Source organism: Gossypium hirsutum, chromosome D03 (genome assembly GCF_007990345.1).
Source record: "Gossypium hirsutum isolate 1008001.06 chromosome D03, Gossypium_hirsutum_v2.1, whole genome shotgun sequence".
NCBI classification, from domain to species: Eukaryota; Viridiplantae; Streptophyta; class Magnoliopsida; order Malvales; family Malvaceae; genus Gossypium; species Gossypium hirsutum.
Window position 1 is genome coordinate 6,769,267 of NC_053439.1, and position 20,149 is coordinate 6,789,415.

The 20,149-nt window shown below is 31.4% G+C and overlaps 3 protein-coding genes and 1 long non-coding RNA gene across 5 annotated transcripts; 2 read left to right on the plus strand and 2 right to left on the minus strand.

Moving 5' to 3' along the window:
- The first annotated feature begins 1,555 nt into the window (after nucleotides 1-1,555).
- Nucleotides 1,556-6,063, plus strand: LOC107950607 (ABC transporter F family member 5). The gene is made up of 9 exons (XM_016885486.2): nucleotides 1,556-2,568; nucleotides 2,812-3,153; nucleotides 4,078-4,218; nucleotides 4,309-4,488; nucleotides 4,570-4,725; nucleotides 5,050-5,151; nucleotides 5,264-5,392; nucleotides 5,472-5,576; nucleotides 5,700-6,063. The coding sequence occupies exons 1-9, from the start codon at nucleotides 1,747-1,749 to the stop codon at nucleotides 5,793-5,795; spliced, it is 2,073 nt and encodes a 690-aa protein (XP_016740975.1). The 5' UTR covers nucleotides 1,556-1,746; the 3' UTR covers nucleotides 5,796-6,063.
- Nucleotides 6,064-6,595: 532 nt separating this feature from the next.
- On the plus strand, nucleotides 6,596-8,027 carry LOC107950606 (uncharacterized). Of its 2 annotated transcripts, XR_005911121.1 has the most exons (3): nucleotides 6,611-7,038; nucleotides 7,149-7,411; nucleotides 7,633-8,027. XR_005911121.1 is itself a non-coding variant. In XM_016885485.2 (2 exons), the coding sequence occupies exons 1-2, from the start codon at nucleotides 6,803-6,805 to the stop codon at nucleotides 7,354-7,356; spliced, it is 444 nt and encodes a 147-aa protein (XP_016740974.1). In that variant the 5' UTR covers nucleotides 6,596-6,802; the 3' UTR covers nucleotides 7,357-7,478. The 2 variants fall into 2 exon arrangements, 1 of the variants encoding a protein (XP_016740974.1); XM_016885485.2 differs by lacking the exon at nucleotides 7,633-8,027 and having other exon boundaries at nucleotides 6,596-7,038; nucleotides 7,149-7,478.
- A 347-nt stretch (nucleotides 8,028-8,374) lies between these two features.
- Nucleotides 8,375-12,090, minus strand: LOC107950605 (probable WRKY transcription factor 51). Its single transcript, XM_016885484.2, has 3 exons — nucleotides 11,746-12,090; nucleotides 11,512-11,658; nucleotides 8,375-8,883 (listed from the first exon to the last, which is right to left on the minus strand). The coding sequence occupies exons 1-3, from the start codon at nucleotides 12,006-12,008 to the stop codon at nucleotides 8,679-8,681; spliced, it is 615 nt and encodes a 204-aa protein (XP_016740973.1). The 5' UTR covers nucleotides 12,009-12,090; the 3' UTR covers nucleotides 8,375-8,678.
- Nucleotides 12,091-16,333: 4,243 nt separating this feature from the next.
- On the minus strand, nucleotides 16,334-17,955 carry LOC107895028 (uncharacterized). The gene is made up of 3 exons (XR_005911122.1): nucleotides 17,460-17,955; nucleotides 16,716-16,804; nucleotides 16,334-16,634 (listed from the first exon to the last, which is right to left on the minus strand). It is a non-coding gene; the product is annotated as an uncharacterized lncRNA (long non-coding RNA).
- Nucleotides 17,956-20,149: the final 2,194 nt, after the last annotated feature.

Below are 20,149 nucleotides of genomic sequence, written 5' to 3' on the forward strand. Positions count from 1 at the left end.
TCCAATTAGTCCCTCAGCTGGCTCGTTGAAACTAGAAATGAATGTCATGTTGAATCAAATGAACAAAAATGAATAAAAATTGTGAAAATGGAGAAATGAGAAATATTTGAAAATAATTATGGTTTTCTCCAAAATGAAAATAAAAATAAAGAAATGAAATCATTTGGAAATGATTATAGTTTTCTCCAAAATGAAAATGGAGAAATGGAATCATTTAAAAATGAATGTGGTTTTCTCCAAAATGAAAATGAAAAAGATCTGGAAATGAATTTCTTTTTTCGAATTAAGTGAATTTCAAAAATTGAAATAAATCATTTGGTCATAGTGAACCGTTGAATGTAGAAATATTATATATATTCTCTCATAGATTCTTTTACGGTAAAATTGTCATGGTTTTAACAGAATTAGAATTGAGTTGAGAAGATTATTTAATTGAAAAAAATATTAAGATGTTTATTTTGAGAAATAGAAATTGGACCCAATATGGGAGAGGCCTAAAATCCTTTCATGACAAAGGATGTAACAGCAAACCCTAGTTTTATGAACTAGGAATGTTGCCCCCTATACTCCTGGATAGACTAGTAGTTCGTTTTTCCAGTTGAAATAAATTTCTACAATTCAATAAGGGTTCTATGTCCTCTCCCTATAAGTAGATGACATTGATAGGTTTATTTATAAGACTTTAAGATATTGTTACTTTACCAAATAAAGAGAATTTATTCTCAACAATTAAATCTATTTTCTGGAATAATAATTTCTGTCATTTCTATTTGATAAGAGGTTTTGTTTTCACACTTAAACAAATAAAATGAATTCTAGTTCTGTGTTTTTATTCGAATCGTTCGAGCCCATATTCGAAGTAGGTTGTGGTACGAGTATAGTGGACAAGATCGTTTGGTTAAAAGTCAAGAACGACAAAAATTTGTCTATCCGAAAACACAGGTGTATATTCGATTTAGGGTTTATTTACTCAAACACCTTATGTGCATTGCTTTCTTGTGACTTTTTTATTCGATTCGAGTTCCTTTGCCTTTTTTGAGTTACTTTCTATTTATTTTGGTGCTTTAGAGAATTTCTTTTTTAAATTTTCATTTTCGAGAGTAAGGCTGACTTAGACAATTTAAAGTAAAAAAAACACCTAAGACTACATGATTTACCAGATTTAAGTTGTAACCCCATATCACTAATTTTTTCCATATTGTTTTAAACTTCTTTGTTTGCTAGTAAAAAAAATAAAACAAAACACTTTAAAATTTTTTACTAGTAACCCTTATTGGGCCTAAATAAAATTTGTGACCAATGGGCTGCATAACCATAACTTATAATTAAACATATAATTGAAGACATCTGGTCCCTAAATTTGATAAGTTTTCTCAACTTAATCCCTATGATGAAAAGATAGCTTCTATGGATGAAAATGGGAAAACCAATTGGAAAAACAACGAGTTTCAAGGATAAAATCGAAGAGGATTCGGTTTATGATCGCGATTGGACACGTGGATTACGTAGCACGTGCCAATAACTGGGAGCCATGACCACAAAATCTCCTCCTTCTCTCTCTTCTGCTGGGCCACAATTTTATATGAAGTGGTGACCAAAATAATTACAATTTCTTTCACCCCTCAAATTTATTAAATTATGATGATTTGTTTTTATGAATAAAAGGGAAAATATTTATTGAAGAAAGTTTCAATTCCATTTCCCTTCTTTCCCTTTCCTTTTCCTTCATTTTCCCACCAACCAAACATGGACCTATCCACGAAATTCCATCGCTTAGACCTTCGTTCAACATTCTTCACCTCTCTACGACCCTCTTTAACCCGGAATTCCTCATCGGTCGTTTCTCCCAAAACCCTTAAATTTAGACCCACTAAAGTAAATGCCCAAGTTTCCACTCTCAGTGTTGAAACCTCCGTTAAAGAACCTCAAAACGACATTGAGTCATTGTTTTCAACCAACACAGTCGAAGAGATTGATCGAAAGCGTGGCAACAAACAATCCAACACCGGCGCTTCTGGTATTTCCTCCGGTGTAAAGCTCGAAAATATTAGCAAAAGCTATAAAGGAGTTACGGTTTTGAAAAACGTGAATTGGGAAGTGAAAAAAGGCGAGAAAGTTGGATTGGTTGGAGTAAACGGGGCAGGGAAAACCACCCAAATGAGAATTATAACGGGGCAAGAAGAACCCGATTCGGGGAACGTTATAAAAGCCAAGCCCAATATGAAAGTTGCGTTTTTGAACCAAGAATTCCAAGTTTCAATGAGTAGGACGGTGAGGGAGGAGTTTATGAGTGCCTTTAAAGAGGAAATGGAGATTTCTGAGAGGTTAGAGAGGGTTCAAAAGGCGATAGAAGGATCGACAGAGGATTTGGAGTTGATGGGAAGGCTTTTGGACGAGTTTGATTTGTTGCAAAGGAGAGCTCAGGCTGTGGATTTGGATGAGGTTGATGCTAAGGTTAGCAAGTTAATGCCAGAGCTAGGGTTTTCCCCTGAGGATTCAGATAGGTTGGTTGCCAGTTTTAGTAGCGGGTGGCAGATGAGGATGTCACTTGGAAAGATTTTGCTGCAGGTAAAGTTGTTTATTTGATATCATGATAGTTGCCTAGGTTATCCAATGGACGTACTATTAGCAGCTCAAATGACTTGGTACTTGTTCATTATAAGTTTAAACATTGAAGTGATTAAGGAAAATAGTTAGCTTGTTAGATATATTTTGATGTAGAGGGTATTAACTTGTGCTCATGTGTATGATATGTAGTAGAGTATATTGGTGTTTCTAGCTGCTTTTTTTTATATGGATGTAAATTTGCAGGAGCCTGATTTATTGCTTTTGGATGAGCCTACAAATCACCTTGACCTTGATACAATTGAGTGGCTTGAAGGATATCTAAAAAAGCAAGATGTGCCAATGGTCATTATATCTCATGATAGAGCTTTTCTAGATCAGTTGTGTACGGAGATTGTGGAGACCGATATGGGTGTTTCCAGGACGTTTGAGGGTAATTATTCTCAGTATGTTGAAGCGAAGGCAGCATGGATTGAAACTCAGTATGCTGCGTGGGAGAAGCAGCAGAAGGAGATTGAGCAGACAAGAGACTTGATAAGCCGATTAGGTGCTGGGGCAAATTCTGGCCGAGCTTCTTCTGCCGAAAAGGTATGTATGAGGGAGTCATTCCTGAAATATATTTCATTTCATAGTTGAGGAATGCAAGCTGTCCACTTTGGTCATTGTTGAGTGAAGATGTTCAGTTTTGCTCCATCATGACATTATCTCATAAACATGCATCTATTAATGATGAAATGAAATTACTGCCAGATTGTGAACCTTCTGGACCGACAGTAATCTTTCAAGTGAATGCGTGAGTTTTCATCAGATCTTACTCTATACAATTGATGGTTTTACCGTGTACAATTAATTTCATACAGAAGTATGATACCTTGAATTTTGGAATCCTGAGCGTAGAACACAATGTCTATTGGAAGGTGGTAATTGGGGATAGTTTCTTTTTTTCCTTATTTTAAGGGTATTCATCCAGAATTCTAGGTTAATTATTAGTCATTAGGAAATTTTGTTGACAAGCGGTTGGTAATTTTATATCATTTTCCTAAGGTTGTTCACTAAGTTTATAAACACTTTTATTAGACCAATTAGTTTTCTATTCTGGATCAAAAATGGTGCACGATTTGGATCACACGGTGTGGAATTTGTTAGGATGGAACCAATGTATTTTTCTTAACATGTTGGCCAGAGAGTTAATTCGCATAAATAGTATTACCTATAAATTCAGGCATGCTATTTGGTTCTCTTTGCTTGTCTTTCAAAAGTCCATTTGTCTCAAGTTAGCCACTCTGTCTACCTAAAATTAGTTCTCAGTATGGCCGTTGACACTTTTTTTAGAGACTAAGGTTGCTGCTGTCTGAAATTTTCATCTTTTATTTCTTTCTTTTCAGTTTGATGGTGTTTGCTACTTAGATTGTTACTGGTTCATTATAATTTGCGCTTGTGTAATGAGATCAGTTCTTTAGACTCTAAATGTTTTTCTGGTTACTTAATTTCTCCCTCTTATGTGTGATACAGAAGCTGGAGAGACTTCAGGAAGAGGGTCAAATAGAGAAGCCATTTCAACGGAAACAAATGAAGATCACGTTCCCTGAGCGTGGAAGAAGTGGTAGATCTGTTGTTACTATTAAGAATCTGGAATTCGGTTACGAGGATGAGGTGAGTTGAGATGTTTGTTTGTGTGAAGAGGATGGTGGGGATTGTTTTAATCTTTCTCATTTATGACAAAAGTTTGGGTTTGTATGTCAGCTGCTATTTAACAGGGCAAATCTTGCAATTGAAAGAGGAGAGAAAATTGCCATTATTGGTCCAAATGGTTGTGGAAAGAGTACTTTACTGAAACTGATAATGCATTTAGAGAAACCGAGAGGCGGTGAAGTGATCCTTGGGGGGCATAATGTTCTACCAAATTATTTTGAGCAGAATCAGGTATTTGGCCTTTGAGAACCTGGGATCCCATTTTGAGCTAAAGAAAGTACGAAGCACTTACTCTAATCAATATTTTTTCAGGCTGAGGCTCTTGATTTGGATAAAACGGTGCTTCAGACGGTGGAAGAGGTTGCAGAGGACTGGAGAATTGATGATATTAAGGGACTCCTTGGTCGTTGCAACTTCAAAGCCGATATGCTTGACAGGAAGGTTTCCCTTTTGAGTGGTGGTGAGAAGGTAATTACTCTACAGAGAAGTTTATATGTCGTACACTTTTTGCTATTGTCAAACAAACCATATTTTTTGCTTTGAATCTATTTTGGTTGATAGTCCTATTCAATTTGACAAATTTTAGGGTACTTCAATTGAAGATGGTTGATTATCCGATGGTGTATTATATTAAAATGTTTAACATTATGCATGCTGATGAATTTTGATTCAAGACTAACCTAATACGGTTCTATTTGACGTCCCATGATGGTAATGATAATGTGCGTTATCTATACTTTTTTTTGTTTTCAAGGCATGAATTTGAATGTTGTCTTTTCCTGTTGCATTCAGGCGCGTCTTGCTTTCTGCAAATTCATGGTAAAACCATCGACCCTGCTGATTTTGGATGAACCAACTAATCATCTGGATATACCCTCAAAAGAGATGCTAGAGGTTTGTTTTTTCCTTACCTTTCTATATTCACTTCATTTATTATTCTTTTTTCAATAGTGTAGCATTTAGCTTTTTATCACTCATTTATTTTGCAATCTTTCGATTAAATCAGGAGGCAATTAGGGAATACAGTGGCACTGTCATTACTGTTTCGCATGACCGATACTTCATTCGGCAGATAGTCAACAGAGTAGTGGAAGTAAAAGATGGCCATTTGCAGGACTATGCAGGCGACTACAATGTATGGTTTTCTTCAATGAACTCTTCCCATCTTTATAATCCGTCTTTATTAACTGTGAGTACCAATTTCAAATGAACAGTATTATCTGGAGAAGAACCTCGAGGCAAGGGTAAAGGAGCTTGAGCGTGAGGCGGATCTTGAAGAGAAAGCTCCCAAACTGAAAGCCAAATCAAAGATGTCAAAGGTAAGCAATTATCAATACACTTGAGATTCCAAGCTTTTTTTTTAAAAAAACGGGAGAGATTATTGTCACATGGTGTACATAAGCATCAACTTTTATGTATCATGCCTTGCTTTGTTTCAACAGGCGGAGAAGGAAGCTCGAAAGAAACAAAAGATGCAGGCTTTTCAAGCGGCTAAACAAAAGTCAAAAGGGCTGAAGAATTCCAAGAGATGGAAATGAAGTATTAAATCTATATACCACACACTGATTAAAGAATGACCTGTTAGTTGAGAGTAGGAATTGAGTGACCACCAGCACCATCTGTATATAATCTTTGATAGAAATAGAGTCCTGAAAATTGAAGCTCTTTGTAATCCTTATTTAGAAGCGAAATTCATTCATTAAGGTGGCAAGTAAAGGATGTGATCCACATTCATGCCTAAATCTAATGTTAAAAACTCAAAAACTGGCTTTCCTAAAGAAAAAGAAATCCATGGGGGTTTGTGCAGTATTATTTTCAAAAAAATTATGGTAAATGTGACGCAGGATTGTCACTATGCTCTGCTTTAAAGAGAAGCTGGACTCAAAAATCGATATGTATGTTTTGGATTCCACTCATTATTAGTTAAGCTGTATCATGTTTTAAAATTAAATATAAAAAGAGTACTGATTCATTTGTTCAAGCCACAATGAATTAAAAGTAATTTGATCCTAATTGCTAAAAGTCTTAGCAACTCAAACTTTAGTACCAATTTTAAGGCAACCTGTTAAGAGGTACTTAAATTTTCTAATATTTATTTGGTGCAATTCAATGCATAAATTTTATGTCTCACATTATTAATGAGCAAATTAATAAATCCTTAAAAATTATTTAATTTCACTTTATAAATTTCTCATCTCCTTTCTTGTGTATCGACACAAAACTAAAAAAAGTAGGGTTGACTAAAATCTTATAATTTTGCAAGGATAATTTATTACTACTTTTATTTTATTCAAGGATCGAGTATATATCAAAATTTTTATTACAAGTTTGGTACTCAATTTTCCATTATGATTTATGATTATTCCTTTCCTTTTCCCCCTTGAAATGTTCAGAAACGGATGCCTCAAACCAAGATGATACCACCACGTTTCAATAGAACGTGTCCAAACTCGAAACCACCCCTTAGCTATACACAGCTGCAAATACCGCATCCTTTTGCCCTTTTTTTTTCCCCTTTTTTAATTCTAGTTTACAAATTTTAAGAATGAACAAATCAAGAACAAGACGCTACACATTGTTTCTCCTTTGGTTAATCATCCTATCTCATCAAATCCGACCAGTTGTTTGTGAAGGAAACCAGTACAACGAAGAGAAACCATCATTGTTCCAGTTGGTCTCAAACACCTTTTCTTTGTTGAAGAAATCCCATCAAAGTTCATGGGAAAAGGTCAAAACCATCATCCATGAGTTCCAGTTGCAGTTCACTCCTCCAAGTCTAGAGTAATAATATTACCACTTTCCTGTTTTTCTTATTACGTACTTTTATATTAACACAAATATTAACCCCTTTTTTTTTTGTAATGTGGATTAACATGTTATGTGGATGTTAGTTTTAGAGGCACAGGAGGGAAAGACCCAGGTAAGGCTAGTGATGGAACAGGAGAGAAGGTGAAAGAAGCAGTGAAGGACAGCATTGAAACAAGTGAAGCAATAGCTGAAGAAACTGCAAAAACTGCCGCAGAAGCTGTCCACAAAACTGATGAGAAGGTGAAAGAGAGTGCTTCTTCTAAACCAGACGATTCTCATGAGGAACTGTAAACTATATATCCCAACCTATTTAGATGTGGGTGTTTTTTCTTTTTCTTTTTTTGGGGTAAGTTTATTTCTGTTATATGATTTTTGTTGACATATTAATAATTTATATTATATAAGTTTTGATATGTTTGTATATAAGCGATAACTTTTTTCATGGTTGGGATGTGTTGTGGCTAGTTCAAAATTGCTAAATTTACTATCAACTTAAGCTTGGAGAACTTGTCTAAGAAAAAAGCATAGACTCAAGCATGTATTATTAATTTTGTTTTCCATCTGCAGAGAATTAGCATATACTCTTCGAAAACCGTTGATGGTATAACTGGGTTAGGCAGAGAGGTTGTGGAGATGTACGGTTGAGGTAAAGAGTAATCGAATAAAGTGGTGGGAAAAAGTAAGAAGATAGGAGAAGAAAGGGAGAAAGGTTGAAGGAGACGATTCTTAGAAGGGAGATAGATCCCTACTACATGGTTAGTCCAAGCCTTGTATAATCTTAATTTTGTATCTTTAAGTGTAACGTCACAAATTGTTACTGGAAGTCAAAAATCAAATGGTTAAGTGGTATGATGGTATAGGTTAAAGTAAGGTGGTGCTATGATTTGCTTTACGTCTTACGTAACCTTGAATGGGAAGTTATAACAACAATCTAGTGTGACGGTTAATGAATGGACTCACTGAAGAACGTTATTATGAATTTGTTTGTGAGGTTCTTCTAAAGAGTTTATTTATATCATCTATTGACTTATTGTTAAATTTGAACAATTAAGATATAACAAAAATGTAAGAGGATTGAAGTATGAGTTTTATTCCTCATAAAATAAGTATGAGTAAAAATAACAATCTCAACTAAACAAGCATAAGGTTGCTATTGAAAAAAATGATGAGTGAACAGTTAGATGATATTGACACTTGAATCAACTTAGAAACCTTCCTAGGCTAGATGGGGTACCAAAGCCTTAAAGTGCAACTTTTAGAGGTCCCAACTTATTCATGTCAACCTATCATCTTTTTGAAGAAAAAGGAAAGAACTAATAATTTCTTTTATTATTAATATATACCATTTAAAAAAAAGAAAGAGAAAGTAGTTCTGAGTTCTGATAATTAACAGAGATGGAAATTACAACAAAGACGACGGATAGTCAATCCACTAGCTTTGGCCCGACTGTATTTTAACTAAGTCAGCCCGGAAAATGCATAGTGGGAAAATTAGTGTCAACTAAAAAGTAATAGCTCACCATTTTAGGCAACACCATAAGGCAAAGAAGCAGATATATAATTCTAAGGATAATATATATATATGTATGTATGTATGTATATAAGTTTTCTTTTCATGTAGAAGAAGAAGAAGGAGGAGAAGCTTGAAAGGTCCAAGCATTAGGAGCCATAATGGACATTTGGTTGTAGTAAACCATGGATGGGGTCTCATGATTGTGAACTCCTTCATATGTAGTTACCACATAACTTTGGTCCTTTACGTCCCTTTCTATCCTCTTCTTCACATTGCATCCTACACTTGAACATTTATAATAGTTCCTGCATTAACCAAATTTATAGTTGGCACCATGGCTTTCATTATCAACCATTAAAACAATCCAAAACATACACATAAACATACATGTATATATACATATATATATATACCTTCCCATAAGTTCTACCCTTATTGTCTATACTTAAAAATCGGACTTAAAACTTTCAAAATAGAATCTCAAGAATATAATTTCTATCCTTTTAGTGTCTAATTGAAGTTTTTATATGAAGCCAAGTCCCAAATAAAAGTATATGCCTCCATGCTGATGAAATGATCATCAGCATCTATATAAATTAGTGGTAATTTTTATATCCTTTTATTTTTAAGTAACTTAATTATAAAAAGTTAAAACATGACAACTCAACCATTTAATTTTGTCTTTTTTTTACACCAGCTAACTAACGTAAAAATGAAAATACCCAAAAATCCAAGAAAGTTTAGTGACAAAAAAGACAAAATTTAATAATTGAGTAATCATTTTGTAACTTTTCATAGTTGAGTAATAAAAAAAACCCTAATTAAATAAATATTAATATAGTTTACCCATTTATCTTTTGACACATATATAATAATTCTTTTAAAATTATCTAATATATATCTATATATCCTGACCTGAATAAGAATCTATAATTAATGGATTGATAGGTATTGCAATTTTTTAAAACTAGTGTTTAATACATTATGAGTGAAAAGTTCTTATATCCTAATTTCTTAATACTTTTATTTTTTTTACTACACCTCATATGAGATAAATGTCACCATTTCAACTCTATTTCTAAAATTTTCACTCACAATAGATTAAATAAGTTTTCAATTTTTAAACACAACTTTTCAACTCCATTGTCTAAATAATTTTTTTTAAATCAAATTGAATTGGTCGGTTGAATTGAAAATTGGTAGGAGTACTTGTTCGAAAGATGCTTTTGAATAGGTTAGATCAGGAACTAATACAAACCGGCTAAAAGTTGATTGAACCCGCTAAAAACCAATAGAACCGACGATCGAACTAGTTGAACTAGAATTTTTAAAATTTTTTGAATTTTAAATAATTTTTTAATCGGATCGATTGGACTGACAAACCGATAACTTGACCGATTCAACTACCGATCTAGTTTTAAAAACATTAGCAATTTCTATATTAGAATTTTCCTAAAGTTTTAAAAATTTTAAAACAAATCCAACATCGCAATAGTATAAATGTTTATATAGATTAATTTATTATATATTTGGGTAGTAGTAATTGTTTATTAGTTATCTGCTCATATAAAGAATTCATGTGAACCACAAGTTGAATAACTTAATAAATAATTGCATCTATAAACAATGGAAGTGTTGACATCTTGACTTAAACATTTTTTAATTAAGCCATTAACTTAAAATTTTGAAGTTGAATTCAAAAACACGATTACAAGAACATCTAAATTAATAATCCAATGACAAATATATATATATTATCTTCTACTCTAATAAGATATTATATACTTATATTGAGGTATGATATATTTATGTTAATTGAAATTTTAATATAAAATTTATTACCATTCTATTTATAATATATTTGAACAAACATAATATATATAAAATGAGAAGCAAAATCAGATAACAAAGAAATTGAAGTGGGGGAAACTTTGATTGTAGCTAAGCAATTATCTTGCTTTTATGTGGTCCAGATTAAGCATTTAAATTTCGATAAAAGCTGTCGAGTAGTCTTTTCACAGCTTCCATGGTTGTCCATGGCTGCCTTAGCCAGCCACCATACCCTAATAAAAACTATGTTCAAAATAACCTAAGGATATAATTAAGCCATGCAAAGTTAATTAATTAATAAAGTGCCTAAACCCAACTCCTTTCTGTCTTTCTCTTTGTCCATATATAAACATGTTCCTAAATTAAAAAATGCAAATATAATTGCGGCTAAAGAATAAAGATAGATAATACAGTAGCTGCTACTACTGTGGGTGTGAGCACGTGATGATGGTAACGCAGCAGCCCACAGTGTTTGTACGTGGATTGATCGGTGGTGCCTCTTGCACTTGCATTCTACTTCAACTATGAAGGCTATTGGCGAAATATATAATTAGGCTGATGGGGCAATATATTTCCCACTTTTGCCCCACTTTTTGGATTATAGTTCACTACTATCCTATTCCGTATAGGATGTGATGGGTATTGGTTCATCCCTTTGAGTGCAAAATATATGCTTATTGAGGGAAATATCAAGAAAAACAAATGAGAAAGGCAATGAAATGGTATACTAATTATTAACCCTATTGCTGCAATGATTGAAAAATATAAACTAGTAGAATAATATATATATATATATCATAAGCCCACATGCTGCTTCAGTTTTATGATTTAAAAAAAAATCCAAATTCATTGTTTTGAGACATTGGGTTTTTTGTTTTTCATGGCTGAATATAATTATTTCTATATCATCACGAGGAAGAAAATGAAGTTAATTTATCAAGTTGGAAGTATATATGTATATATAATATAAAACACCATGGATATGTATGGGGTCCCGCGGCTCAATATTGAAAACCATGAGTGGTTCCAATATCAGTGAAACCAGTTTTTCATGCAATATAACAACATCAACCCAAAAAGATTAAAATAATAATAATAATTACCTTGGATTGGGGCTGTTCTTGATGGATTTTTTCCCATATTTCCTCCATTTGTATCCATCATCGGTCACCTCCATCTCTGATTTCATTCTAAACGCAACTCGTACCCCCAGTTCCGATTTGTTTTTCCCCACTCCATTTTTGCATTTTCTGCAAAAAGAAATTCAACCTATTAAGTAAAAAAAAGAAGAAAAATTTCCATTGAGGGAAGTTAAAGACATATATAATATCACTTGCCTGTTACTATTTTTTGATGTTGCACCACTAAGTTCAGTAGCTGCAGCCATGCCTTTCTCCGACGATGTATCGTCGTCGAAGATACTGCCGTCAAGATCGAGATAATCGGAGACCTCAAAATCGGGCATGGGATTGACGTTTTCAGGGAAGAAAGTGTAATTAGGGTTAGAGTTAGGGTTTTGATGAGAAAAGTCCATTTTTAAGGAAAATCTGGACTTTTGGTCTTTGATAGAGTTTTGTAGGGAAGGAAGCTTGTTATGCATAGCTGCAATCCATTTTATACTTTTTTTACTTTTATTTTTTTTAATATCTAAAATAACAAATTTTATCCCTTTATTATTTTTTTCCTTCTAATTTTAAATTTTATGAGCAGATGCTTCATGGATATTTCCTGGAGCTATGCAGGGAAGATTCTTCAGTGGTGCCACGTGTTGGGAACGGCCTAGTGACGTCATATAGGTGACGTAAGGCCTTACTTTATTGCATTGGAATATGGGACCACTTGTACTGTGAGGGAACCATTGCTTTTGGTAGGCGGAAACCATTGTTTTGGGAGAGACACTATCGTGTGTAAGATGATTACACCATAAATTTTTATCTACATTTTACGTGGCGCTTATTGGCTGGATTAATTAAATCTTTGATCAAGAATAACTTTATCTCCAATGATTAATTGCTTAATTAGCTTATCAAACACTTTAACAACTTCTCTTATAAAATTCCTAATTAAATTGGTAATGAAAATCAATACAGAAAAACATTAAAAAAACAAAAAATATATTATAAATGCATTCCTGTTTTTTTATGTATCTCTTATCTTCCTGTATTGGCAACGAAGTAGATCGAAGACAGAAGTAACCAATCTTATCTCCCTAAAGTTGCAGTGGAGCGGGTTAAAACCACAGATCTTATCTCTCTGAAGTTGTAGTAGATCAGATCGCATCCAATCTCATCTCCCTGAGGTTGCAGTGGAGCAGATTGAATAAGTCAATCTTATCTCCCTGAGGTTGTAGTGGAACAGATTGAAGAAACCAATCCTATCTCCCTGAAATTGTAGTGGAGTGGATCAGAATGATGGATCTCATATATCTGAAGTTGTAGTAGAGCAGATCGCATCAGACTTATTTTTAAAGTTGCAGCGGAACAAGCTGAAGCTACAAGTCTTATCTTTCTGAAGTTGAAGTGGACCAGACTAAAGATAACAAAATTTTGTTCTTTTGAGAAGCTACAAGGTACAAATCCTATCTCCCTGACGTTGCAGTGGAGTGGATCGAAGCATCAATTCCTATACCTCTGAAGAGGCAGTGGACTGGAATAAGCTACTTGAAGAAGACGAGCACTCAAAGAAGTCAGAACCCAGAAAGACCGAGCAAAATTGGTCCTTTTATAATCTTTGCTCCATTTTCGTTACACGACAATGAGCAAAGAGGGGTAGCTGCAATCTTAGATATGATATGCAATCTTAGAAGATATGATTTTGTAATCTTAGAGATTTAATTTGTAGGTACCCTTTAATCTTAGCCGTTGATGTAATTGATCTGTACCGTTGGATTTGGGGAGGCTCAACTATAAATAGATGCCTCTCCCTTCATTGTAAAAGACTTGAGTTTGGAGCAATAATAATTCTTAAGAGCATTCACTCAAATTTCTCCTATCTTGTGTTCTTATTTTCTGTGGCTTGTTCTTAATTTGTTCTTCGTTCATCTTCGTTTCTTGTTAAGTTGCTTTTATTTGAGTTGGATTTTGGTGGAGGAATTTCGTTGAATCTTCATATTGTGAGAGTTAGGTTGACTTAAGCGTTTTTTTTAACCTTTTTTATTTATCCATTTAATTGTTTAATCATTAATTATTCTTTTACTTTTATTCGTTTATTTATCCATCAACTTTCTTATTTACATATTGTTCATTCATTTAACCATTCTTATCATTCTTTTATTTTCTTCCATTAATTATATACTTTATTTGTTTTTAATATTATGTCACACATGTTGTTTATTTTTTAAAAACTCGTGTTATAAATCATCTATTTTAAATTGTTTGATTATTTGCTTTAAATTTTTTTTCCATATATTATCAATTACAATTTTTTTATACTATCTATTTTATATACCATTTATTTTTAAGATGTTTTGTGTATAACTTGTTCTAAATTCCTTATTACACAATATTTATTTTTAAACTCATTTATATATTATTTCTTTATATATTACCTATTTTCATTTTTATATATTATTTATTCCAAACTTATACATATATTACCTTTTTTTATATGTAATTTATTTATTGATTTGTATATTGTTGATTTCAAATTTCTTTTTCCCTTATTATTCATTTTCAAATTCATTATTTTTAAATTTCTTTACATTTTATTTTGCCTTATATTTTTTTATACTCTTTGTTTTAAATTCATTGGTCTTTGATTATTGATGCTAATATTTAAATAATTGCCATTATGTGTTTTATAAATGGTTTATTTGTATTTTCATATTGCCGTTTTTATTATCAAAGTTTTTACGTATCGTTTTAATATTGCGTCAATTTTTCCCAATTTTAAAAAAGAAAACTTTTAAAAATAAGGCAATATTTGGTACTTTGAGAAAATCGTGCCCTAACTTACTGGGTTTTAATTTTTTTGATCCAAATAACTGAATATCCTTTTGAAAATTTAATGCATGAGACAAGCTTAGTTTCAAAGGTTAAAATGTCGCATCCTAACGTACTGGATGTGACATCTTATTACTTCGGGACAAGGAGGTCTTAATATCAAATTCGATTTATTCAGATTTTTAAAGAGGATCGTATTTTAAAATATTTTCAAATTTTCGACATTAGGACGTTAATTAATCAATTAGCTAGGTACCAATTTTTAGGCGTTACGAGGGTGCTAATCCTTACTCGTGCGTAACCGACTCCCGAGCTCGTTTTCTCGAATTTTGTAAACCAAAATCATTATTTTAATAAATCAAAATGTTTTATTAAAATGATTAATCTCAAGGTGACCCGATCACACCTCGAAAAAAGATTGGTGGCGACTCCATTTTCGTTTTAAAAGTCGAGCCCGTTTTTCAAAATAAAAATGGTTTCGACAGCTTGGCGACTCCACTTTTGTTTTAAAAGTCGTCCCCGTTTTTCAAAATAAAAATGGTTTCGACACAAATTAATAAAAATAAATAATTTAATAATTTATATACAATAAGTTAGAAAAAAAATAACATTTCAATTTTATGTATTTATCAACAACCATTCAATTTTCAAAAAACACAATCACCAAATTATAACAAAATTAAAATAAAAAATTAATTTAAGTAAAATAATGGAATTCATAATTAAATTTAACTTATTAGCAACCAATGGAATTTTTTACAAAGTTAATCATTAATTTAGGCTTAACCTCAAAGTTCAATTACAAAAGTAAATTTTAGACTGAACTCATTAGTAAACAAAAGAAGAAAAAAAATACACTTAGGGCATGTTTGGTTCGCTGTATTGGATTAGAGGCGTATTGGATTAGAGGTGTATTGTGATTAGAGGTGTATTGGATTAGAGGTGTAATAGCTAATCCACTGTTTGGTTGAATGTAATGGAATAGAGGCGTAATAGTAATCTTGTGTTTGGTTGAATGGAATAGAGGTGTAATAGCATAATAGAAAAAACTAAAATGACTAGAATACCCTTAGCATAAATTTGTTTTGGTAAATGATTATTGTTATTGTTATTTAAATTATAATAAGATTTTTATTATCAATAATAAATAATTTAATCATATTTAAACATAATTATTATTAAATATATTTTAATTAAAATATATAATTTAATAAAATTCTTAATAATTAATATTCTTATATTAATTTACTGAAATCATAATATATGATACTGTAAAATATAAATTAACATAATTATTATTAAATATATTTTAATTAAAATATATAATTTAATGAAATTTTAATAATTAATATTCTTATATTAATTTACTCAAATCATAATATATGATACTGTAAAATATAAATTAACATAATTATTATTAAATATATTTTAATTAAAATATATAATTTAATAAAATTCTTAATAATTAATATTCTTATATTAATTTACTGAAATCATAATATATGATACTGTAAAATATAAATTAACATAATTATTATTAAATATATTTTAATTAAAATATATAATTTAATGAAATTCTTAATAATTAATATTCTTATATTAATTTACTCAAATCATAATATATGATACTGTAAAATATAAATTAACATAATTATTATTAAATATATAACTTGAAAATTATATTCTGCATAAACATAATTAACTTATACTAAGAAAAAGTTAGATGAAAATGAAATTGTACATCATAATCAATATGTTCAAAAGTTTTACAACATCAAAAAGTTTGAACATTGATATTTAATGGTGAGAAAGAAATCTTCTGACCCATTCCAATCGGGCAACAGAAGGTAAACTGAAGAAAACTGAAGAAAATTTAAACTTTAAACTATATACTTTTAAGGATAAAAAATATTAAATTAAAATTTCTATTAAAATTTTAACTTTAAAGCTAAATATAAAAATTAATGAATTTAAATTAAGAAAATTAAAACAAGTTACATTCTATATTAGAATTACATAAGAAAATTGTTTACATTCTATATTAGAATTACATTAGAATTACATAAGTTCTGTTTACAAGTTACATTCTCTCATGACCAACTCTCAAAATCAACTCTTTAAGGGATCTTTTTTCCCTTTACTCGGTGTAACTGAGTTGCAACAGGTGGTTTATCCATACTTTTCTTGCCATCCCACATGTAAACATCATTTATAGCAGCAGCAGTTGCAGCCCAGTACTTACCAGCAGAAATGCTTACGATTGTTTTCTCAGAAAGGGAATATAGCTGTACAAATTCATCCAGATGAAGTAAATAAAAGCTTCACTCCAGGGGAAGTTAAAATCAACAAAGACAATGGAATAGAACCTGTTGGCATCTAAGATGAGGATCTGAGGAAACCCAATAAAATAATGCTCCATCTTCAGTAATAACCATGCTATGTACCATCCCGGCAACTATTGCAAAATAAGAAAGATCCATCTTCAGTAATACTCATTATGCATAAAATAATTAAAATTAGATTCTAGGAATTTAAAGATATAAAAACATGAATATCAAAATAAGAAAGATCCATAGGAATTTCAAATTCATCACTTATACGGGCATCCCACAATCCATAAATTTCAAAAACAGTCATGGATGTTAAATTTACAAGTTTCTTTATCACACAACTTACACCATATTGAAATTCAAATCCATTTTCTGAAACTCAGATTCCTAAGTATAACCTAAGTGAACATTTCACAGCTATCAATTATTTTATGCCTTCTATGTTATATCATGACAGGCAGCTCCAGTCCATATCTCTTTAATCAATTGCTTAGTCCCAATTTTGTTTAGCATTCAGTACCTTTTACATATAAACTCAACATACAACAATAAAATCCATGTCTCAACATGTAAGCATTTGCAATAAAAAATTGAAAATGAAGGTTATGCAATAAAAACTCACTTTCGCAGGCTGTCTGTGATTAGCATCTAATTTAGAAAGGAAAAATGATATTTCATTTTTCAACTTGGGCAATAATATAGATGAATTAAATTAAATGATTCCTTTCAATATTAGCTTTAAATCTGATCAAAAAGGGAAAATGGATAAATAATGAGTACCTATTCTCAAGTGGAATATATGGATACCAAGTTGTGAAAGTATACCAAGTTGGGATTGCACTCCTATTGAACTTGTACTGCACCTAAAGTTTCCCCTCCGTTGAAAAGGGAAAAATCAGATGTTCGACTATAAAACCATAAAACATTATATGGAAAACAAATTAAAAAAAACTCTAGGTTTTGCGGAAGACAAACAGATCAGTAATTTTTATAAAATTTTCCAAATCTATTTAAATATCATTTTAGTGTTTCAAATTCTTAGCTAATTAATCTTCAAAGCTAAAAACAACATGAAAAAAAATGATAAAAGAAGGCAAAATTTAGTAATGTCTAGTTCAGGGAAGCAAAGCACCCATACTGCAACTTCATATGCTTTATCCATTATTATGCCTTACATGATCGATTTAAGGGAATTACAATATTCATACAATGATGAAAATCAGGCCTTCTTCAAGAAGCAGAACAAGGCGAAACATGTCAATCTAAGGGCCTTGGAGCTAAGATTACATTCTATCTACTAAATGATATCGTTGCAACTTTAATTTCATTTCTTTATCAATCACCCAAACAATAAAGAAATTATAAAGCATGTATAATTGACCTAAAATTAATTGTTGGTGTATGTATAATTGACCTAAAATTAATTGTTGGTATATGTATAATTCAAGTTTTAAAACTTTTATAACATTTTGTTAAGTATAAATATATTGATTAGTTCATTAAAGCATGTTCAAAGTTTTAGCATTGATTAGTTTAATAAAGCATGTTCAAAGTTTGAACATTGATTAATAAATATTTATTTATGATTAGTTTAATCAAAGATTTTCTAAGCAACATTATTTTTTTTGACTTTCATTCATTTAGGTCTTATTTTAATTTAGTTTTATTATATATGATTTATTTTGATCTAGATTTAGATATATATATATATCAGTCAATTAGCTTACTTTGGTCGGTGAAATGTCATATAAAGAAAAATATAATGATAATTTAGCTTTAGAAATAGATTACAAACTCTTTCACCCTAAAACATCATGAAGGGCATGAAAATTAATTAAAGGAAAGGTATTTTAATGAAATTAATTACTTGCTTTTACAAGTTTTCTCGAATGCTTTTACAATTTTTTTGAAAGCCAATTTGAATGCTTTTTTTGAATGCTCTTTGATGAAATTAATTACTTGTTTGATCTTAATGGCTGACTTTTTCCTTTGTATTATCATGGCCTTTGTTCAAAACACATGCTCTTGAAATCATACTCTTATCCCAATCTATATGATATAATGATTTAAGTAGTTGCAACGAGGAATTATTACTTCTTTTAGGAAAATCAAATCATACTAAGCCTATGATATAAGGGGTTTCTACAATTGTCGGCTTATCATATTTTTGTTAAGAAACTTGCATGTTTATTTTTATTTTTTAAAATTAGATTCTAGGTTTACATAGTATAATTGCAATTAGGCTAATTGCCATTTTGGGACTTTAAAAACACCACAATAATTGCCATTTTGTTAAGAAGTCTATATAACCACCACAGAATAAGTGCATAGAGGCACAAAGCATAAGCTTAAATTTCAACTTCCTTTATCACTTAGGAGTTAGTGCAGACCAAATAGTGTAATTTTAAAACTGACTCAACATCCCCTAATTCAGAAATAGCAAATAACAATTTATGCAAGCAGCAAGAATCCCATTAGCTAAAACAGAGAACAAGCCAAGTTCCAAAAATCAGCAAATAAAATGTTTAACACCGAACTTCAACATGCTTATACCTAGTTCAATTTATTCTAGCTGTCCCTTTAATGGTAAATCCACCCAATTACTTGACTGAAATAAATAAAAGTTCAATGCTAGATTCCCACTTTGGAAAAATCAGTCACCAATTACACTTGATAAATCTTGGAAACCTCGGTTCCAACTTGACAGAACAAAATCATTTTTGCAATGGGTTTACTTGTTTAGTTGGGGGCCATGGCCTATGTCCGTAAGGCAACAATTATCTTAGGTAAAAATTTCGAATGCAAAAAGAGAAAGGGCAAGTGTTTGTTCAATGCATAAAGCTAACAAACATGGCTATGCTCAAGTCAACCAAGATAAATAAGTAAATACAACTAGATAATCATTTCGCAGGCATTGAGCAATACTAAATTTATTGGACTAATGAACCAAAGGTGGGTTCCATAAACAGAATATTTTCGGCATAAGACAGTATGGTACAGACAACCTATGTTGTTCTGACTTTTCGTTTTTCTTGAACCACCCGTGTCCAGCACATTTTTGGACAAGGGTACAAGGATATACCCCCCTCCAAGGACCCTCCAAATATATGGAAAAACTAAGAAAGAATTGAACATATCTGTGTTAGATACATACCCAAATCTGCCACTCACACCGAAGTCCGAGTAACATAGTAGACAACCAAACATTAGAGTATTACCATGCTTTTTTTCCCCTTCTATGGAACTACCATGCTATTAATGCAAGATAATTTAATAAAATTTCTTACCAATGTACAAAACAGTCAAAAAGTTGCACCGACTTCCAATAACAGCAGCAACCCACAAGCTTACGGCAACCTGTAAAGTTTTTGATCATTAATAATCCACTCCAGCAAATCTAGTGTGTCGGAGGAAACTAGTTAGAAATGCAGATTCAATATAATGGTCTTTACCCACACACTGTGACCGTA